Source organism: Suricata suricatta, chromosome 12 (assembly GCF_006229205.1).
Source record: "Suricata suricatta isolate VVHF042 chromosome 12, meerkat_22Aug2017_6uvM2_HiC, whole genome shotgun sequence".
NCBI lineage: Eukaryota > Metazoa > Chordata > Mammalia > Carnivora > Herpestidae > Suricata > Suricata suricatta.
The window spans coordinates 84,886,832-84,907,268 of record NC_043711.1 but is presented as its reverse complement, the minus strand read 5'-3'; the positions used below and the strand labels follow the sequence as shown (position 1 = coordinate 84,907,268).

The following is a 20,437-nucleotide window of genomic DNA, read 5'->3' as shown; positions in this document are numbered from 1 at the left end:
GGCTCGGCGTCGAAGTCGCTCCCTTTCTGTAAATTCCCCGACCCGTTGAGGACCATTGGGCTGTCATTGCGCCTGCGCAAGGGGGCCGGGTGGCTGAAGTGGCTGGGCTGCCCGGCCACAAGGTCTGAGGTACCAGTGCGCCTGCGCGGGAGGCCAGTAGGCTGGCAGTGCCGAGCGGACTCGTCCTCGCCGACCGGCAGTCAGTGCGCCTGCGTGCGGTCCAAGCGCCGCGGTTCTTGACTGTGCTGTGCCGGGTGCTGCTTGTAGCCATGCAGGGAGCGGACTCGGACCAGCCATTCAAGCGGCCCCGACGCGAAGGCAACCCAAGAACCCCGCCAAACATCCCTTCCGCGGCGGCGGAAAGGTCCCCAGGCCCCAAACTCCACCGCGACCACCAGTCCTGGGGCCCGGAGCAGGTGTGCTGCTTCCTAACGCGCTGTGGCTTCAGTGATCCCGGACTGCTGGAACGCTTCCGAGGTAGCAGGGCTAGAGCGCTGAGGGGCCGGGGCACGCGGCGACCCCAGGCGGGGACCGGGGGCCTGAGGCAGTGAGCTGGGGGCCTGGAAGAGGACCTGAAGCGGAGAAGGCAGACCTGCGAGGGGAGATACGAAAGGGGTGGACCTGAGGCGGGGGCGTGGGGGGCGCCGAGCAGGGGATGACCTGAGGCGGAGAGCCCCTCTGAGCAGGGGGCCTGCAGCGGGGAAGGGAGACTAGCGTGGAGAGGTTCCAGAAGGGGTAGACCTGAGGCGGGGACGCCAAGGTGGCGAGGGGGGGGGGCGACGACCTGAGGCGGAGAGCCCTCCAGAACCGGGGGCCTGAGACGGGGACGGGGAGGTGCCCGAAGGGGCGCCCAGGAGTGCCCCCCGGAGATGGAGGAAGGAGAAATGGGGCGTCCGGGGTTGGGGACCCGCAGCAGGAAAGCCGACTTTGAGGATTGTGAACTTGGGTGAGGCACCTGGTGTGAGGCAGGTAGGTTTCTTTGGGAACTTGCCACCCCAGCGCGGGACAGGCAAGACTCCGGTCCCTTTTTTTTTTTTTTTTTTTTTTTTTTTGTTTAAACTTGGAAGAACTTTTTCCCCAGACCTTGGTCGGAGGGGCGCTGTCATTCAGGCTCACGGGGCTCAGGAGACCCCTGTGTGCTTCTGCAGCTCCTTGAACACCTGGAGTATGTTTTGCTTTTAACTTCAAGTTTCCTCCCATCGTCCCTTAACTCGGGTTTTCCTAAGGGGGAAGGGCACATGCTCTGCGGATCCCAGCATCCCCAGTGCCTTACCGCAGCAAGCCAGTAGGACTCAGTATATGTTTGTTGACTACACTTGTAGAACTTGCTAATGATTATGTTTTGGTCTCCGAAATCCGTTTCCCTAGTTAAATCTGAATAACACTGGGATTGTTCAGCTGACCACGGAACTCCCAGCAGCCCACGACTTGGCCACATCACAGGGGGCCAATGTGCGGGTTGTGAGTTTTAAGCCACTGGCTCAAGTTCAAGCATCCATCCACTTGAAATCTAAACTTCCCTAATGGATGTGAAGCTTAACCTCACTCTGCCTTACCCTGTGTCTTACCCATTGTAAATTTAGTAAACTTTTGCAGTAATAGAATGGAGTCTTGTTTGTCTAGGATGGGAGGAACTTTTTAGTGCTTCAAGACTTAAAAAACAGCTTGATGGTGTGGGAAATGGTACTTCTCTTTTCTCCTCTCCCCCTTTGGTTGTCCTAAGACTCAGAATGGAATTTGTCTCTGAATAGCAAATAGGTGAGGATGAAGTAATTTTATATTTTCTGTCTCCAAAATATGATGGACTATGTTGTTGACTTTCTGTTTCAGTGGTGTTCTTTTTTTTTGATGTTCTGTAGATTAAGTCATCACCTTAGAATGATCTCTTGAACCTAAGTCAAATGCTAGCAGAATTCACTACATGCTTTAATTGGAAAAATTTACCATACATTCACAATTGCTCATTTCTTTTTTTCTTTTTTTAATGATTTTTTTCTTCTTAAGTAATCTCTATGCCCAGAATGGGTCTCAACTTAAAACCAGAGTCCAGTGTTCTACTGACTCAGCCAGCCAGGCGCCCCAACAAATCCTCATTTCTTAACCGTCTGCTTGGTCTTGACCAAAGTTTAGTCAGGCTTCTCTCTGTCCTAGAGGGCCCTAAAATCTTGCTTGTCCCAAAATCTGAGCAAGTACTAAAACAGTGGAATGCCCCATCATCAGCTTCTCTTGGGAACCAGGTGAGCAGCAGGATACTGTCCTATCAGACCCTACTGGGTCACTTTCACTGCCCCTCCTTTACCCTATGAAAAAAAGAGCAACACCCTTTCCTGTTTGATTTTGAACCACTTGGACATTTCTGAGATCATGACATTCTCCCTATTGCAGTAGTCTTCCTTTCTAATCCCTGTCTTAGTCTGGATTTGTTTTTATTTGGCAAAACAAGGTGTTGGGCCCCTTTCTTCATTATGGAATGCGATCTCACAGGAACCCTGAAATTAATTAATTGTTAAGGTTTATTTAGTTTTGAGAAGGCTACAGAGCGTGAGCAGGGGAGGGGCAAAGAGAGAAGAAAACACAGAATCTGAGGCAAGCTCCAGGTTCTGAGCTGTCAGCCCGGAGCCCAACGAGGGTCTTGAACTCATGAGCTTTGAGATCATGATATGAGCCAAAGTCAGATGCTCAATTGACAGGCCCCTCCCCCTGAACAGACAGAACCCTGAACTTTAGAGGCTGTAATCCCTATTTTGTTTTATAGATGATGTACTTTGAGGTCCCAAGATGTTAGGAAACTTCTAAAGGTCACACAACTAGAGATAAAGCAGAACTGGATGTGAAGATTAGGTCTTTGGACTCCAGAATTCATGCCAGCTATATCTTAACAAGTGTTGTCATCAAAAATCACCAAGCATGGGTCGAGCCCTGAGTCAGGCTGTCAGTGTGGAGATGGAGTGTGCTTGGGATTCTCTCTCTCTCTCTCTCTGTCTGCCCCTCCCCTACTCATGAGTGCTCTTCCTCTCTCAAATAAATAAACTTAAAAAAAAAAAAAAAGATTTTTGTTTGTTTGAAAATAGTCCAGAGTTCCAGAATCTGAGGTCAGGAAGGACTAAAATTAATTATATAGTGAGAAAAAGAAAAATAAATGTATATATATTCCAAAACATAGTATTATGCGCTTTTCTGGGCAATTTCTTTTTTTAATCTTTTATTGTTTAAGTAATTTGTACAACCAATGTGGGGCTCAAACTCATAGCTCCAAGATCAGGAAGTCAAGCCCCTCCTTGGAGGTTTTAGAACTCTATCAACATTTGGCACCCTTCAGGCTACGGTTTTGACCTGACTATTCTAAGAACAATAGATTTATACTTCCTTCCCTCCCCCCCCCCCCAAACCTCACCTATTTTAGAAGGAAGCCATTAGTTTGGCTGTTGGACTTCCTCGCAAATAATTCATTCAAATAATTTAAAAGTTTTTACTTGATTCATCAAAAATAGTCTGTCAATATAGTTATCTAATTAAAATGAAGACTATCTAAGTGAGAGGGGCGCCTGGCTGGGTCAGTGTGTAGAATATGTGACTCTTGGTCTGGGGGTTGTGTGTTCGAGCCCCACATGGAGAAAAAGACTTTCCAAGTAGCAAATGAAAGCGGTTCTTCACACAGTCCATTGCCTGTAGTGGGTGGTTAGTAAATGTTGATCTCAGTAAATTTTGGTGACTCCAAGTTGAAAGAAATAAAAAAGCATATGATATAATTATTGAAACTATTCATCTTTTTTTCTCCCTTTTCTTCCAAAGAAAATAAAATCACAGGTTCAATACTGCTCCATCTTAATGAGTCTGATCTTGAAAGTCTTGGAATAAGGTAAGAATGATAAAATTCACCTTGTAGCCATGCATACTTCTGACCTTTTTTTTCACCTCTGAGGGACAAAGCCCATGACACCGACCTTAACTGTCCTCATTTTAAATCTACAAAGTGTTGGGGTGCCTAGGTGGCTCAGTCAGTTAAGTGTCTGACTCTTGGTTTCCATTCAGGTCATGATCTTATGGCTTTGTGAGTTCAAACCCTGCATTGGGCTCTGTATGGCAGTGTGGAGCTTACTTGGGATTCTCTCTCTCTCTGCCCCTCCCTCACTTGCACTGTCTGTCTCTTGAAAAATAAATAAGCTTTATTTTTTTACTTTATTTTTAAATTTTTAAAAAATATTTATTCATATTTGAGAGAGAGAGAGACACTGAGTGTGAGTGGGAGAGGGTAAGAGAGAGACAGAGACACAGAATCTGAAGTGGACTCCAGGCTCTGAGCTATCAGCACAGAGCCTGACACAGGGCCCAAATTCACAAACCGTGAGATCAGACCCGAGCTGAAGTCGGATGCTCAACTGACTGAGCCACCCAGGCGCCCTGAAAAATAAACTTTAAAATAAATAAATCTAGGGGTGCCTGGGTGGCTCAGGTCATGATCTCGCAGTTCATGAGTTCAAGCCCCACATTGGGCTCTATGCTGACAGCTCAGAGCCTGGAGCCTACTTCGGATTCTGTGTCTCCTTCTCTCTCTGCCCCTCCCCTGCTCGTGCTCTGTCTCTGAAAATAAATAAATGCTTATAAATAAATAAATAAATGTACAAAGTGTTTTAAAACTGAGTCCCCTCCCTGCTGGTAACACAGTTGTGTCTTGTTTGTTTTTGCTGTGCAAATTCTGCATTTATTTATTTATGTTAATGTTTGTTCATTTTCAATAGACGGAACATAAGTGGGGGAGGGGCAGAGAGAGAGGAAGACACAGAATCCAAACAGGCTCCAGGCTCTGAGCTGTCAGCACAGAGCCTGACACAGGACTTGAACTCGTAATGGTGAGATCATGACCTGAATCGAAGTCAGATGCTTAATTGACTGAGTCACCCAAGCACCCCTAAATCCTGTGTTTAATATTACTAATGATACCTATTTAAAAAAATTGTGCTGATAAGCCTCATGAGGTTTGCAGTGACCAACTTTTTACTCTCAAGTTCAGAATAATTGGATTATACACACCATAAAATATGTAAGGACTAATGGGGTGAAATGTTGGCAAGAAAAATCAAGGCTACACCCTTATCTTGAACCTATTTTTAGGTGTTCCTAAAGCTATCTCAAGACTGGAATGCATACCTGGTATTGGATTTAAAGACACGATCTAAAGTAGTTTGGTCATTTTTTGGTTGTGTGATTTGAGACAAGTAATTTAACCTTTCAGTTTCTGTACCTGTGAAATGGAAAATAATCGTGAGACAGTGTGTATAAAGTGACTAACGCATTGGCCCTTAATAATAAATTATACATATAGGTTGATATCCCTATGTAAGGCTGGTGATTGTAGGGTCTTGATTAGTGTGGATCCACTTTAAAGATCACAGTTGAGAAGCAAATATTTAAATATTCCTTAAAATGGAAACTTTTTTTTTTTGAGAATTGGAAACAGTGGTAAAACAAGGTTTTATTCTTCTGGAATTCCATTGAGCTAACTGTTGTTTGTGGTAACAGTAACCACAGAATCAAAACAAAGGATTATACTGAATTACTTCATGCACTCTTGTTTAGTAGTTGATAATAGAAGCAGATTGTGAAAAAAGATCACTTTGGGACATTTACTTGAATTTTAATAAACATCCTTGGGATCAGAATCTTTAGGAGCCTCATCTTGCCTCTTTCATAATCATGTTTCAGTCCCCTCAGAGTCCCCCTTACTATTTATTTCTTAGGTATAAAGAGTTGCTTACTATTTTAATTGACTTGCATTTGTTCTAATAGTCTTGCTTTTAAAGAGAACCATATACTTTGTGGACCTAAATACTACTGGTTTATTCAACAAATATTTATGGAGGGTCCACTGTGTATTAGGAATTCTTCTAGGAACTTGGGATACATGAGTGAACAAAATAGAATTTCAAATGAACATTATCTGGTACACCATTGTGCCCACTGTATAACTGAGGTGTGTTCTGCAGGACTTTTCAGAGCTGTGTTTTCCTGTAGAGCAGCCACTAGTTACATGTTTAAATTAATTAAAAGTAACATTTCAGTTCATCACCTAGCCATAGTTCAAGTGCTCAGTAGCCACTTAATGGCTAGTGGCTACCATGTTGGACAGGGAAGATCTAGAACATTTACATCTTAGCAAAATTCTGCTGGCTAGGGCTGCCTTTGAAGATCCCAGTGAAATCAGTCAAAGTTGTTCACAGTGGTACTAGTGCAACTAATTTATTAATATAGCCTTGTATTGTTTTTCCATCCTTTTCTGTTTTACCTTTCCTAGAATTCACATCTTAAAAATAAATGACCTGTACATAAGCTCTCATCCTAGACTCTGCTTTCTAAGAGCAAATCCAGTTTAGACAAGTACTGAAATTTTCTCAAGTTTATGATCAAATATTTAAAGACTGTTGTTTTTTTTTTTTTTTGGTTTTTAATTTTTGACAGAGAGAGAGACACTCACAGAATATGAGCGGGAGAGGGGCAGAGAGAGAGGGCAACACAGAATCTGAAGCAGGCTGCAGGCTCCGAATTGTCATCACAGAAAATGACACAGGGCCTGAACTCATGAACTGCAAGATCATGACCTGAGCTGAAGTTGGCACTCAACAGACTGAGCCACCCAGGAGCCCTCATTTAAAATGTTTTTCTATGGACACCTGGGTGGCTTAGTTGGTTAAATGTCCAACTTTGGCTCAGGTCTTGAGCTGTCAGTGTGGAGCCCACTTCAGATTCTCTGTCCCCCTCCTTCTCTTCTCCCCTGCTCTCTATCTCTCTCAAAAATAAATAAACATTAAAAAAAAATAAAAGGTTCTCCTAAGAAAAAGAAACCATTGGTACATTAAATTTACATATCAGGTATAAGAAATTTTAGATTTAAGAAACGATGAAATACATATATAAAATCTTATAGTCTATGGCCCATGAATACTTGAAATAGTGTTCTTTAAAAAAAATTTTTTTTAACTTTGTTTATTTTTGAGAGAGAGAGTGCAAGCAGGGAGGGACAGAGAGTGAGACACAGAATCTAAAGCAGGCTCCAGGCTCTGAGCTGTCAGCCCAGAGCCCAATGGGGGCCTCGAACCCACAAACTATGACATTATGACCTGAGGTGAAGTTGGACACTCAGCTGACTGAAGCCACCCAGGTGCCCCTATGTTGTTGTTGGTGTTTTAATGGTTGTGTATTTTGGGGTGGGGGGAGAGAATGAGAGTGAGAGTGAGAGAGAGAGAGAGAAACCAGGGGAGGGGTAGAGAGAGGGAAACAGAGGACCTGAAGCAGGCTCCACACTGACAGTGAGAGCCCAATGTGGTGCTTGGACTCAGGAACCAGGACATCATGATCTGAGCTGAAGTTGGTCATCTAACCGACTTAGCCACCCAGGCTTCCTGGCCCATGAACATTTTAAATTTTTGTTAAGATACTGTCTTGATTTTATAGCCTTTGTTAAACTAAAACAAAAAACCTCTAGGTTTTGTGTAGCTATTGTCATAAACTTTATCTTTTTTTAATGTTTATTTATTTATAGAGAGAGTGTGTAAGCAGGAAGGGGGCGGGATTTGAGGAGAAGAGGAGAAAGAGGAGAGAGAGAATACCAAGCAGGCTCTGTGCCGTGCTCACAGAGGCCACCACAGGGCTGGAGACGGCTGCGGGCCTCAATCCCACGAACTATGAGATCATGATCTAAGCCAAAATCAAGAGCCAGACACTCAACCAACTGAGCCATCTGGGTGCCCCTATTTTTATAAACTTTAATCAGCAATTTCTTTTTGGGTTTTATTAAGTGATGAATACTGAGTATCAGTTCAGGAAAATCTTAAGCAATGAGGTTGGGTTGGGTTTGGTATTTTATGCTGTGACTCTTGGTTATGCTCAACTGTGCAACGATACTTAACCTGACTCAGTTATTGCTCACCTATCAGTATTTCTCCAAGCTTGGCCTTTCCTTGAGCTTGTTAATATCAAACTAATGAGAACGGTAGGAGAATAGGAAAACACAGTGTATGCTGCTTTATGATTTATCAGCGGTAATGATGCCTCTATATATCCTAAGAAAATCGTTTTTAGATTGTAGTATGATATAGTATGATATAGAGGCCAATTATAGTGATTCTAACTCTAAGTGTATCTAAGGCTTTTAGCAAAAGATTTATTTTTCAGTCTAATTAGCTATTAGATCAGTAAATTCTGCCCCTTTGCATGCTGCTTCTACTGATGTCAGGCTAACTTGCTTGGACCAATTAGATAAATGAAGCAGGAAAATGAATTATAGGGTTTTGAGCTGTTTCTATTATATCCTGTTAAATTTATTTCTCAAACTGGAGCTTTGTTAGGGATTACTGACGAGAGGATAGGTATAAGTAAAGCTATTGCCTTTATATATATTGGATTTGTGCCTAAATCATACCCAATGCTCATAAATCAGACTTGGATCTTTGTAACTCACAACCATAATCAATAAAAAATATCCCTTCCTGGACTTACCATGTGAACTTTGTTCACATGTTTATCACTTGATCACACTAATAGACTCCTAAATTCTTGTTAAAATACTTCTGATGGGGTAAATATTGAATTGTTAATCAGTGATAATTTGTGTGACACCTGTAATCATAGTTAAATTTCTATAGTTCATAAGGGAAGGAACTGGGTCTTTATTGTAACTGCAGTGCTGAACACATTATTCAATCCCTCTCCAGCCCTATAAGGTAGTTAATATTTTCCCTGTGCTTTAGATGAGAATATTAGTATACTACAAAAGGTTGAGTTATTCTCCCCTGCCCCCAAGGTCACAACAGATCCCATGTGCAGATGTGAATGTGTTCTGATTTCAAAGTCCTTTTTCATTATCACTATACTCTTCAGAGTACTACCTTGAGCCATCCAAAATCACAGTTGTGAGGGAAGATGTCAACTTCAGTTAGCTTAAAATAAGTCTGAAGTATAAATTGAGCGTTCGGTAGAGACATAGGAGATGTTGAAGTCTGAGTTACCAAGAGAAGAGGATCAAGGACAGCCTCAGGGAGAATTTTAGAGGGGGCGTATGTTTGAATTATTAATTGTTCCTTTTAATCTGACTTCTCATTCTATTAGTGTAGATAATTTAGAGTTGATTATATACTATTATATACTTTAGGGATTATTATTAAGCAAATGATGATGGATTTGCTTATCCTGTTGTAATTTTAGTACCTTGGGCGACAGAAAGAAGCTGTATAATTATATCCAGCAACTGAGGGAAGTTCATGTTCATGCAATGAAGGTAAGAAGAATCTGAGTTCATTATGGTTTTTTTGCTTTTTATTTTATTCTTTTTAAATAGGCTTTATGCCCAGCACAGAGCCCAACATAGGGCCTCAACTCATGACCCTGTGATCAAGACCACCCAGGCTCAGTCAGTTAAGTGATTAAGTGTCTGACTCCTGATTTCAGCTCAGGTCCTGATCTCACACTTAGTGAGATCAAGCCCTGAATCGGGCTCCAAGCTCACAGCACAGAGCCTGCTTAGGATTCTCTACCTCTCTCTGTGCTTCTCCCCTGCTAGCACGTGGGCCCATACCTCTCTCTCTCAAAATAAATAAATAAACTAAAAAAAAGGAAAAACAACCAGGGGCACCTGGGTGGCTCAGTCATTTTAGTGTCCACTCTTGATCTTGGCATGGCCATGATCTCATTGTTCGTGAGTTCAAGTCCTATATTGGCCTCTGCAGAGGCCTATCTGGGATTCTGTCCCACCTCCTCTCTGCACGCCCCCCCACCCCGTCTCTCTCTCTCTTTCAAAATAAATAAACTTAAAAAACAAAAATTAAAAAAAAAAACCTGAGCAGAGATTAAGAGTTGGATGCTGAACTGACTGAGCCACCCAGATGCCCCTATTATACAAGCGTCCAACTCTTTTTTTTTTTTTCTTTATTTTTGAGACAGCACAAGAAGGGTAACGGGCAGAGAGAAAGGGAGACATAGAATTTGAAACAGGCTCCAGACTCTGAGCTGTCTGCACAGAACCCGATGCGGGTCTCAAACCACCAACTGCAAGATCATGACCTGAGCCAAAGTCAGACGCTTAACCAACAGAGCCACCCAGGCGCCCCCTAAGCGTCCAGCTCTTGATTTAAGCTCAGGTCTTGATCATGCTGGACATGAAGCCTACTTTAAAAATTAAATACATAAATAAATAAATAAATAAGAAAAAACATTAAAAAAAAGAATGGGAAGAAATCTGCTTCTCAGTAATAGGATTATAATTGACTTTTATTTTCTACACTGCATTTTCTCAAATAAGCACAAAATATTTTAATCAAAAGAAAAACTAAAATATATTAAGCATACAGAAATGCAACTACCCAGCTTGTTAAATCTTAATATTTTACCTAATTTTTCTTCAGATCTCTTGTTTTCAGAACAAAATGTTAGAAACAATATAGGGTATTTTTCTGTACCCATTCTAGATTCTGTTTCCTTCCTTTCTTCTTCCCAGATAAGTGCCATCTTGTTTTGGGTTTAATCATTTTCACAAATGATTTTTACTTTCATTACACATGTATGTATAGCCATAAACAATGTATAGTATTGTTCTATGTGTTTTTTAAGCTTTATAATAATTGTATTTTACAGCAGGTAACCTTTTAAACTTTCATTTTACTATGCTTTTTTTTTTATTATTATTACACTTTTGAGAATCCTCCATATCAACACACATAGCTGTACTTTCCCCTTAGTTGTAGAATAACTTTTAAGTTGTACTGAATTTTCTTGTCAGCTGTGGTAAACTTTTGTGGCAAATATTAGTCCACATGGTGGATATATTCCTAGAGTTTAATCTAGCAATAGTTTTATTTTTCATCTCCTGGCCCCTTCCAGATATTCAAGGCCCTGTTTTTTGGAATTAATGTCCCAAGAATCATTTTAACAAGTGGTCAGCTACCCAGCCTCCTTCTCAGGATTTCTGATTGTGGGAATTTACAGTAGGCCCAGGAATGTGCATTTTTCACAGACTCTGGGATGATCCTGCTCTAACTAAAGAAATGTATCTTGATTAGCTAGTGATAGAAATTTTATGATTGTTCACCCTTTTGGCTTCTGTAGGTTAAGAAAACTGAGTCTCATACCTGGAAGAAGGTATAGGATATCTCCTTCCCCTTTTGTACCCTTTTGCATGATCATCATATACATTTTTCATTAGCTGTGTTTGGCATATTTTATACAGTATTTAAGTTATCTCATCCCTATGAGACTACATATTTCAATTTTACTCTTGCCAGTTAGCCTGCTAATTTCCCATCGAAAATCATGTTTGAATAAATTTTTTTTAAGATTTTATTTTTAAGTAATCTCTACACCCAAACTCACAACCCTGTGATCAAGAGCCGCACACTCCGCTGATTGAGCCAGCCAAGCTCCCTGTGTTTGAAAATACTTAATGAATGTGTTTAGTTCAGTCCTACAATAGTTTTCTTTTATAGGCCAAGTAGCTGTTCTTACAACAAGTATATGTTAATTTGAATAATCAAATTTTAGCCCTCTCTGAAAAAGTTACCTCATATTAAAATACCTCATTCTTTTCATGACAAATTAAATGGGATGGTCACTTGTTAAAGATTATATTTAGGGGCGCCTGGGTGGCTCAGTTGGTTAAGCATCCGACTTTGCCTCAGGTCATGATCTCACAGTTCTTGAGTTTCGGCCCCATATCAGCTGTCTGCACAGAGCCTGGAGCCTGCTTCAGATTCTGTGTCTCTCTCTCTGGCCATGCTCTGTCTCTGTCTCTCTCAAAAATAAATAAACATTAAAAATTTTTTTAAAATATTGTATTTAACAACTTTGTCCTGCAACTGGAAGAAAATTGCCTGCATTCTATTCTGTCCTTCATGAGAAGGGCAGCACAGGGTGTTCTCCTCAGATAGGGCATAGGTAAATTTTCTTAACTAGGTGAGATCATCTCAGATGATCTCTGTGATCACATTTTCACAGTTACAATTTGCAACAGAAATGTTTTTGAAGTAATGTTCAAGACAACAGTTTTGGGAATCCTGGGAGGCTTAGTCGGTCGAGTATCTCTTGATGTCAGCTCAGGTCATGGTCCCAGGGTCATGGGACTAAGAGCCCTGTGTCAGGCTGAGTGTGGAGCCTGCATAGGATTCTCTCTCTCCCCCACTCATATCTCTGTCTCTAAAGTAAAAGTTAAAAGTTAAAAAAAAAATCAGCAGTTTCGTTTGCTGACTTTTATTCTTTCTATTTTTCATTAAAAACAGAAAACTGTCTAACCATATTTATAAATTATAAATTACATTTGTTGACAATAGATTTTAAAGTTCCTAAGTACTTTTTAGTCAGTGAGTGACTATATAGTCATGAAATTGAAAATTTTAATGATTTTATTTTTTCTAATGTTTATTTTGTGTGCATGAGTGTGCAAGAATGAGTGGGGGAGAGGAGTAGAGAGAGTGAAAGAGGGAATCCCAAGCAGACCTGAGCTGAAATCAAGAGTTGGACACAACCAACTGAGCCACCCAGACACCCCAACATAGTTTATTCTTGTGATAAAGCGACTTTATAGAGCAGGGTGAAAAAAAATTAGTCCTCACCAGTATAAATCTAATCTTTCTTAATATACATACATATTGCTTAACAAAATTGTAAATTCTAGTCATTACTTGAGTCAGGCTGTTGATACACAACTTGAATTGAGCTATTTTTAATGGAAATAACTTCCATGGGGCACCTTGGTGGCTCAATCGGTTAAGCATCATGGTCTCACAGTTCATTGGTTCAAGTCCCATGTTGGGCTCCATGCTGACAGCTCAGAGCCTGGAGCCTGCTTCCGATTCCACCTCTCCCTCTCTCTCTGCTCCTCCCACACTTGCAGTCTGCCCCTCTCTCTCTCTCTCTCAAAATTAAATAAACATTTTTAAAAATGTAAAGGAAATGACTTCCTTATCACCAGCATGTTCAAATGTTGGACCAGATAGCCCCTTTAAGTTTCTTTACAGCATAGAGCTTCTGTAATTCATTATTTTATATATATCTATATATGGGCATGGTACATTTTAATAGAATCTTAACATATGTATCTTGGGGCATCTGGGTGGCTTAGTTGGTTGAGCCTCCAACTTCATCTCAAGTCATGATCTCATGGTTCATGGGTTCGAGCCCCACACTGGGCTCTGTGCTGTCAGCATAGAGCCTGCTTCCAATCCTCTGTACTCCCCTGTCTCTCAAAAATAAATAAACCTTTAAAAAAATTTGTATCTTTGCAATGGCAGTTCAACAGTAACTATTTAAAACATATTTGAGTTCCTGCTGTGTGCCAGGCATTATGCTGTGTGATGTGTTCTGAGAATATGGCAGTAAATGACATAGACAAGGCCCTTCACCTCCCAGAATTCCATACATTCTTAAGGAACTTCATGAAAAAATTTGAAGCAGTTTGAAAACCATGAATTAGATCATTTATTAAGTTCCTTTTTTTGTCTTTTCTTTTTTAAACTTTTTATTATTTATTTTGAGAGAGAGAGAGAGAACAAGTAGGAGAGAGTTAGAATCCCAGGCAGGTACCATGCCATCAGTGCAGAGCCCAATGCACAGCTCAGACTCACAAACTGTGAGATCATGACCTGAGCCAAGATCAAGAGTTGGACACTCAACTGACTGAGCCACCCAAGCAACCCCTCCTTTTTTTCTTTTCTTTCTCTTTAAAAGGCACTTATGAATAGTTAAGAAAGATGTATCTTTATTTTAAGAAATATAGAGGGACATTAAATCTTCACCTATATTTAACCCTGTTTAAGCTTAGAGTAACAAATAATTGTAAAAATGTATCTTTACTAAGTATAGGTATTTCTGAGTGACAGTGAGTAGTATAGAATTTCATTTTCCTGCCTAAGATTTCTTATCTCTATGGTAGGAAGCTTCCCTTCCTTTCTTCCTCACTCCAACTCTCCCTAATGAGTACCATATAGATACATTTAGGGAAAAAATAGACCTGTTCTCTATAGTAAAAAGGCTTATATGATCTGAATGAATGTTTAAATAAGTATGTTTAACTTGAATACAAGACTAACTTATTAAAGTTAATCAAGTCATATACACAATAAAAAAATAGAAATCCTTATTTTTCTATATTAGAATACATTAAGAAGAAGTAAAATATATCCAGAGCCAATATACTTGCCGTGTCTGGTAGTGATACCTAATAAGGTAATGATATTAATATCTCATTATTTCCTGTAGAAGTTCTTACTTGAGAACAATTGAGTAGCTTTGACTGTGCACTGTAGATAGGAATGGCTGCACAAAAATTCTAGATGGAATTGTATATTGTTACTGATATTAATTTAAACATAATTTTCTAGGTAATTAATGATCCTATCCATGGCCACATTGAACTCCACCCACTCCTCATCCGAATCATCGACACACCTCAATTTCAGCGGCTTCGATATATCAAACAACTGGGTAGCAGTTACTATATTTTTCCAGGCGCTTCGCACAATCGATTTGAGCACAGTCTAGGGTAAGATGGTGGTTGATGGGGAATTTACAGTTCTTAAGTACTTTCCTTATCTTATGAAGTGATGACCTCATCTTATCTTTTAGAAAATAAATAGTTTTACAAAATGGTAGTAAAATCCATATTTCATTATTGAGAAAATTGAGGCTTTTATTTACTTTGCTATATTTTATAGGGTTTTTTGGTTTTGTTTTTTAAATTTTTTTTAATGTTTTATTTATTTTTGATACAGAGAGAGACAGAGCATGAGAGGGGGAGGGGCAGAGAGAGAAGGAGACACAGAACCAGAAGCAGGCTGAGCTGTCAGCACCGAGCCTGACACGGGGCTCGAACTGACAAAAGTGAGATCTGACCTGAGCTGAAGTCGGAGGCTTAATGGACTGAGCCACCCAGGCTCAGTCACCCCTGTTTTTGTTTTTTTATAATCAGAGAGCGTGAGTCGGGGAGGCAGAGAGAGGGAGCAGGTAGCACAGAGCTTGATGCAGGGCTTAAACTCCCAAACTGCAAGATCATGACCTGAGCCAAAGTCAGATACTTAACCGACTGAGCCACGAGGCACTCATATTTTATTAATTTTTCTAAGCCAATTCAGATCCTCACTGGAAAGATAAAATGTCTATTGTCAGCCATTTTGATGATATATTTGTGTTTAAATATGGGTTGGTTACTGATATAACTAACATAAGTTTGATTATTTAATTTTCCTGGTTAGTCTTGTAAAGAATTTCCTTTTGAAATCACATAATATTCCTAACCTAGCAGGAAATGTGTAAATCAGAAAAGCATTCACAAGCTTAGAGAAGGTGGCACCTCTGTTAAAATCAACTAAGTTGAGAATTTGCTTTGCTTCTCCATTTTGAAACCTAGAGCCAGGAGAACATGGGCTGGTGTGGAAAGAACTGGACAGTTTTCTAGGTTTCAGGGAGTACTCACATTGTTTTACTTTTGTTTGTTTGTTTTGAGTATGTATATATTTTGTTTTTGAAGTGTTTTTTATTAGCCAGAGTGCACGTGTCTCCTCAGATGTTTATTCATTCATCAACAAATATTTATTGAAAACTTACTAAGTCCTACCAGACCAGCAAGGTGGCAGTTGTCTCAACTTCATAGAGTTCAGGGTTTATATAGAAAAAAAAAGATACTGTATTCATTCAGGAATTACTTTCAGAGGAAAGAGCTAAAAGTGCATTTTACATTTGTTAGGTGCTATATCTTCAGTCTATGTTACAAAGCCAAAAGTCCTGATTTTTTTGGAAAAAGAAATTGTGGTAAAATACACAGAATATAAAACGTACCATCTTAAACCATTTTTAAGTGTATAGTTCAATAGTGTTAAATACATCCATATTATTGTGCAAGCAAACTCTAGAATTTTTTCATCTTGCAAAACTGTAACTCTGTCTCCATTAAATAACAGTCCCTCATTCTCCTCTCCCTTTAGCCCCTGGCCATCACCATTCTACTTTCTGTTTCTATGAATTTGGCTATAGGTACCTCATATAAGTGGTATCATACAGTATTTATCTATTTGTGACTGGCTTGATTCCCTAAGCATAATTTTCTCAAAGTTCATTTATGTTAAAGTATTGTGAGAATTTTCTTCCATAAAAAAACCAGTTTTTGTGAGAGAAGGGTTGCTTCTACCTCTTTTTGACTTTTTTTTTTTTTCGAGAAAAGTTTTTATTGCACACACAGTGAACAGAAGGAGACATCTTCTCACACAGTGTGGCCACAAGGTCTACCATTAATTAAATCTCTCTGACATCTTTAAACCCTTTATTGGTTTAAAGCATATTAATTAGCTTCTTGCTATCAGATGTACATCATTTCTGTCACGTGGGACATTTCCTTGGGAATATACAAGTAATATTCCATGTAGCCTGACAAGTCCTCAGTGGTCACATCATGCACATAGACTCGAGCTTGCTCAGAACAGGAGTCGGGGAGCCAGACAGAGTTCTGGTGTGGAGCGACAGAGTGCTGCTAGGAACATGGATGTACTTATACCTCTCTGAGACTCTGCTTTCAGTGTTTTTGGTTATATACCCCGAGTGGAACTGCTGGATCATATGATAATACTAGTTTTAATTTTCTGAGGAACCACCATATTGTTTTTCATAGCAGTTGCACCATTATACATTCCCAACAACATTGCACAGGGTCCCAGTTTCTCCATATCCTGCCCAACATTTGTTATTTTGTTTTTTTTGTGGGTTTTTTATATTTGTTTGTGGGGTTGTTTTTAATAGTCTTTCTGATGAGTGTGAGGGAGTATCTCATTGTGGTTTCAATTTTGCATTTCCCTCATAATTACTGATTGTGACCCAATAAGTCCTGCTTTGGGTATTCTCTTTGTGAGTTTCTGCCTAGTTCTGAAACAGACTCTTCTGTTAACTTGTTGTAGAAATATATTAAAACATTTGAGAAACATATTAAAATGCTTGAGTTCCAGAAGTATCTTCTTTCAAATGGAAGAGTGACTTTATGTTGTTTTTTGTTTCACTTACTCTGCAGCGTAGGGTATCTAGCAGGATGTCTGGTTCGTGCACTGCGTGAAAAACAACCAGAGCTGCAGATCAGTGAACGAGATGTGCTCTGTGTTCAGATTGCCGGCCTTTGTCATGATCTCGGTATGCTGTACAGAGAACCAAAGTCGTTAATGTAAAACCGTAACATGTTATCTCTTTTTGAAATTAAAAAAAAATCTAACTGATGGAAAGAAATATGAAAGTTGTGTTTTAATTCTACAGTCAACATTAATATGAATGTGCCATTGCTTCTTTCTAGAATGATTCATAAGCCCAAAGCTTTGCTATTATTTTTTGTGATCTTTAAATGTATTTCCCACATTAAACAATTTTGCTACAAGTTATATGAAAGGACTTTTTAAAAGATATTTAAATTTTTTATTTTTTGTTTTTTGTTTTTTTAATTTCAGAGACACAGTGTGAGGGGTTAGGGGGTGGAGAGAGAGAATATCCCAGGCAGCCCAATGTGGGGCTTGATCCCACAACTCTGGGATCATGACCTGAGCCAAAATCAAGAGTAGGACGGACACTCAATGGACTTGAGTGCCCCAAAAGGACCTTCTGATAGTCAGATTTTTGACTACTGTATTCAGGATGATAGGAGTTTTATCTTTCTTTTATTCTTCTTGTTGCCAATTTCTTTCAGTTATTTTATCAGTTCCATTCTCCTCATACCTAAAACAAATAATCTTCCCTAGCAGATTAACAACAGATTTAGAGAACTCCTTTTCTCCCCTGACTCAAGTGAGGTCTTAGACCACTTAAATCCAAGTAGAAGAATATCATCCTTCTTTGACAAAGAAAGAGAAAAGATAGGTGCCTGGATGGCTCAGTCAGTTAAGAATCCAACTCTTGATTTCGGCTCAGGTCATGTCATTATCTCACAGTTTGTGAGATAGAGTCCTGAGTTGGGCTCCACGCTGGGCATGGAGCCTGCTTAGGATTCCCCCTCCCTCCCTCTCTCTCTCTCTCTCTCTCTCTCTCTCTCTCTCTCTCCTCTCTCCTCTCTCCTCTCTCCTCTCTCCTCTCTCCTCTCTCCTCTCTCTGTTCCTCCCCTGTGCATATGCTCTCTCTCTTAAAATTAATAAACTAAAAAAAAAAGAGAAAAGAGACTGTCCTCTTTTTACAGTTTTCAACCTCATATCTTTGTAGTTTATTCCCACCTATTGGAGGATCCTGAGAGTTTGTGTGTGCCCTCAGGGTATAGAAAGGGAGGTATTGGGTATTTGAACAGCCAGATTCTTAAGGGGATGGGGCCACTCTATTTAGCATGTCCCCTTGGAGATTTCAGCAGGACCACTACCACCCCTAGATGATAAATTTGACAGATTCTAGAGAGGATTGCCAGCGTCCAGCTCCAGCAGGTCCAGGGCTCCCTGAAAGATGGATGATGTCGGCGAAAGGGAGTGGAGAGAGCCTTGGCTTCTTTCTGCTCACCAGGCAGGATCTCTGCACTGAGGGAAGAGTCAGCTTTATTTATTGAAAAAAATGTATGGAGTACAAAACAGAAGTAGCAATTGCCTTAGACAATGATTTCTGATGACAAATCCTTTGGTATGTAAAAATTTCCCAAAACCTAAATTGGTAGAAGACTCATGCATAATCTTTCACGATAGTGATTGAAGTAGGTGACTAGATGCTTATCACATGGGGAAGGAAGGTATCCTTAGCATTCAAATACAAGGCAATGTTTTTAGTGTAGCAAAGGCAAAAGTTAGTTCTTTTGTGAGCAGGAGTCTATAGCCTATTTTCTCAAGGGGAAAAAAAACAGGTTTCTCGGGAAATGTAATATTTCCTTCTATAATCACAAAAGAAGAAACTCCTATAAGTTCCTTCACAAGGTCTAATACCAGTCAGCCAGGCCCCTTGGGGGTCGGTGCTCAAGCAGAAATTGAGTGGGTGTAGACATCAGGTTGCCATCTGACAGTGGGAGGCCCCCACCTTGCAAACCTGCCTTACTTTCAACAGAGGATCATTGGGAAACCTTTGCCAGTGTCTAGGAGTCTGAGCATTGCATTAGTGAGCCTTTTTATGTAGACTGACACACACAAAGGCCTAGGGCTGGTCCAGGTGGGGTCCCTCTTTAGCCAAGTAACTCACTTCAGAAATTCTGATAATTAAGAGTTGTGTGTCAACAAAGTTCATTTTATTAAATGAGTGGAATGTTAAGATCACTTATGAATAAGATAAACTAGTGACCTCCACTTTTGGCTGCCCACATCAGCAAAAATCCAAGTGTGTATATTTATTCTAAAACATATTATGTACATTACACAATTTACATGAAAATAGGTATTTTTAAAAGGATGAGAGTAGAAAAATAAAGTTTTATTATTTTCTTCCTCCACCCCAGTGGATTATCTTAAAATATTATTTTAAAAGATTGAATAAATATTCAATCTGAAGATGTCAAAGTTTTTCATTAATATTACTTTTAGTTACACAGAACTGTCCTTTCATCAGATATATGTAAGCTCTGATAGCTCAAAGACCCGTCCATGGACAGCTCAGTATGTTTCTGGTTTTCTTGTTTTAGAAAATCGGAAGGAAGGATTTTTGTTCCTTTTTGTAAGGTATTTATCGATTATTAATTTCTGTTGATATTCAATTTAAGCTAACAAGATTAAAAAATAGATTCGCTTTTTACCAGTTTACAAGCAATTGTCTTGTTCTAAGGCTGCTTTTGTTTTTTAAGGTCATGGGCCGTTTTCTCATATGTTTGATGGAAGATTTATTCCACTTGCTCGCCCAGATGTGGAATGGACGGTAGGTGTTCATATATTCAATAGTCAATAAAGTGAAGACTATTTAAGCAACCGTTGCTGTGTTTCAGTATATCTCCCCATTAGTTTTTAGGGTGCATTTATATACAAATATATAATGCTTCATTTGATCTCACAGTAGTCTGTAAGGAAGGAATAATTATCTCCATTTTTATAAGTATAAAGGAACTTAAGCTCACAGAGGTATATTGACTGATACAAAAAAAATCACAAAGCTGTTAAATGGAAAAGCCAGCAGTAGAAAATCAAGCTTTCTAGCTGCAAATGTAATGCTTTTACTATTCTATCATATTACCGAAAAATTAAATAAAAGCCAACTCCATTTTGATCATGAAGTAACTGATACTAGCCAAGTTTCATCGTATATATTAAATGAACCATTTTATAATTAGGGATTTGGAGGTGGCTGACCCATATTTTTGGAATCAGATTTTGGAATGTGAAGTTAAGCTGGCTTCCACTTTTTACCACACTGTATTTCTGGAGTAAAGGATATTAATATGTGCTAAATTCTTCTTCCATGTCATCCTCTTCTTCCTTCCTTCCTCCTTCCCTCCTCTTCTCTTCCTTCCTCCCTCCTCTTCTTCTCTTTTCCTTCCTTTCCTCTG

At 39.7% G+C, this 20,437-nt stretch overlaps 1 protein-coding gene across 1 annotated transcript in view; it reads left to right on the top strand.

Moving 5' to 3' along the window:
- Positions 1 to 59: 59 nt before the first annotated feature.
- Positions 60 to 20,437, top strand: part of SAMHD1 (SAM and HD domain containing deoxynucleoside triphosphate triphosphohydrolase 1) — a 48,272-nt gene continuing 27,894 nt past the window's right edge. Inside the window, exons 1-6 of the mRNA XM_029916370.1 lie at positions 60 to 477; positions 3,793 to 3,859; positions 9,199 to 9,271; positions 14,361 to 14,521; positions 17,033 to 17,148; positions 19,742 to 19,812. Coding sequence (XP_029772230.1) covers positions 270 to 477; positions 3,793 to 3,859; positions 9,199 to 9,271; positions 14,361 to 14,521; positions 17,033 to 17,148; positions 19,742 to 19,812 — 696 coding nt within the window. The 5' untranslated portion in view covers positions 60 to 269. The remainder of the gene's footprint in view (positions 478 to 3,792; positions 3,860 to 9,198; positions 9,272 to 14,360; positions 14,522 to 17,032; positions 17,149 to 19,741; positions 19,813 to 20,437) is intronic.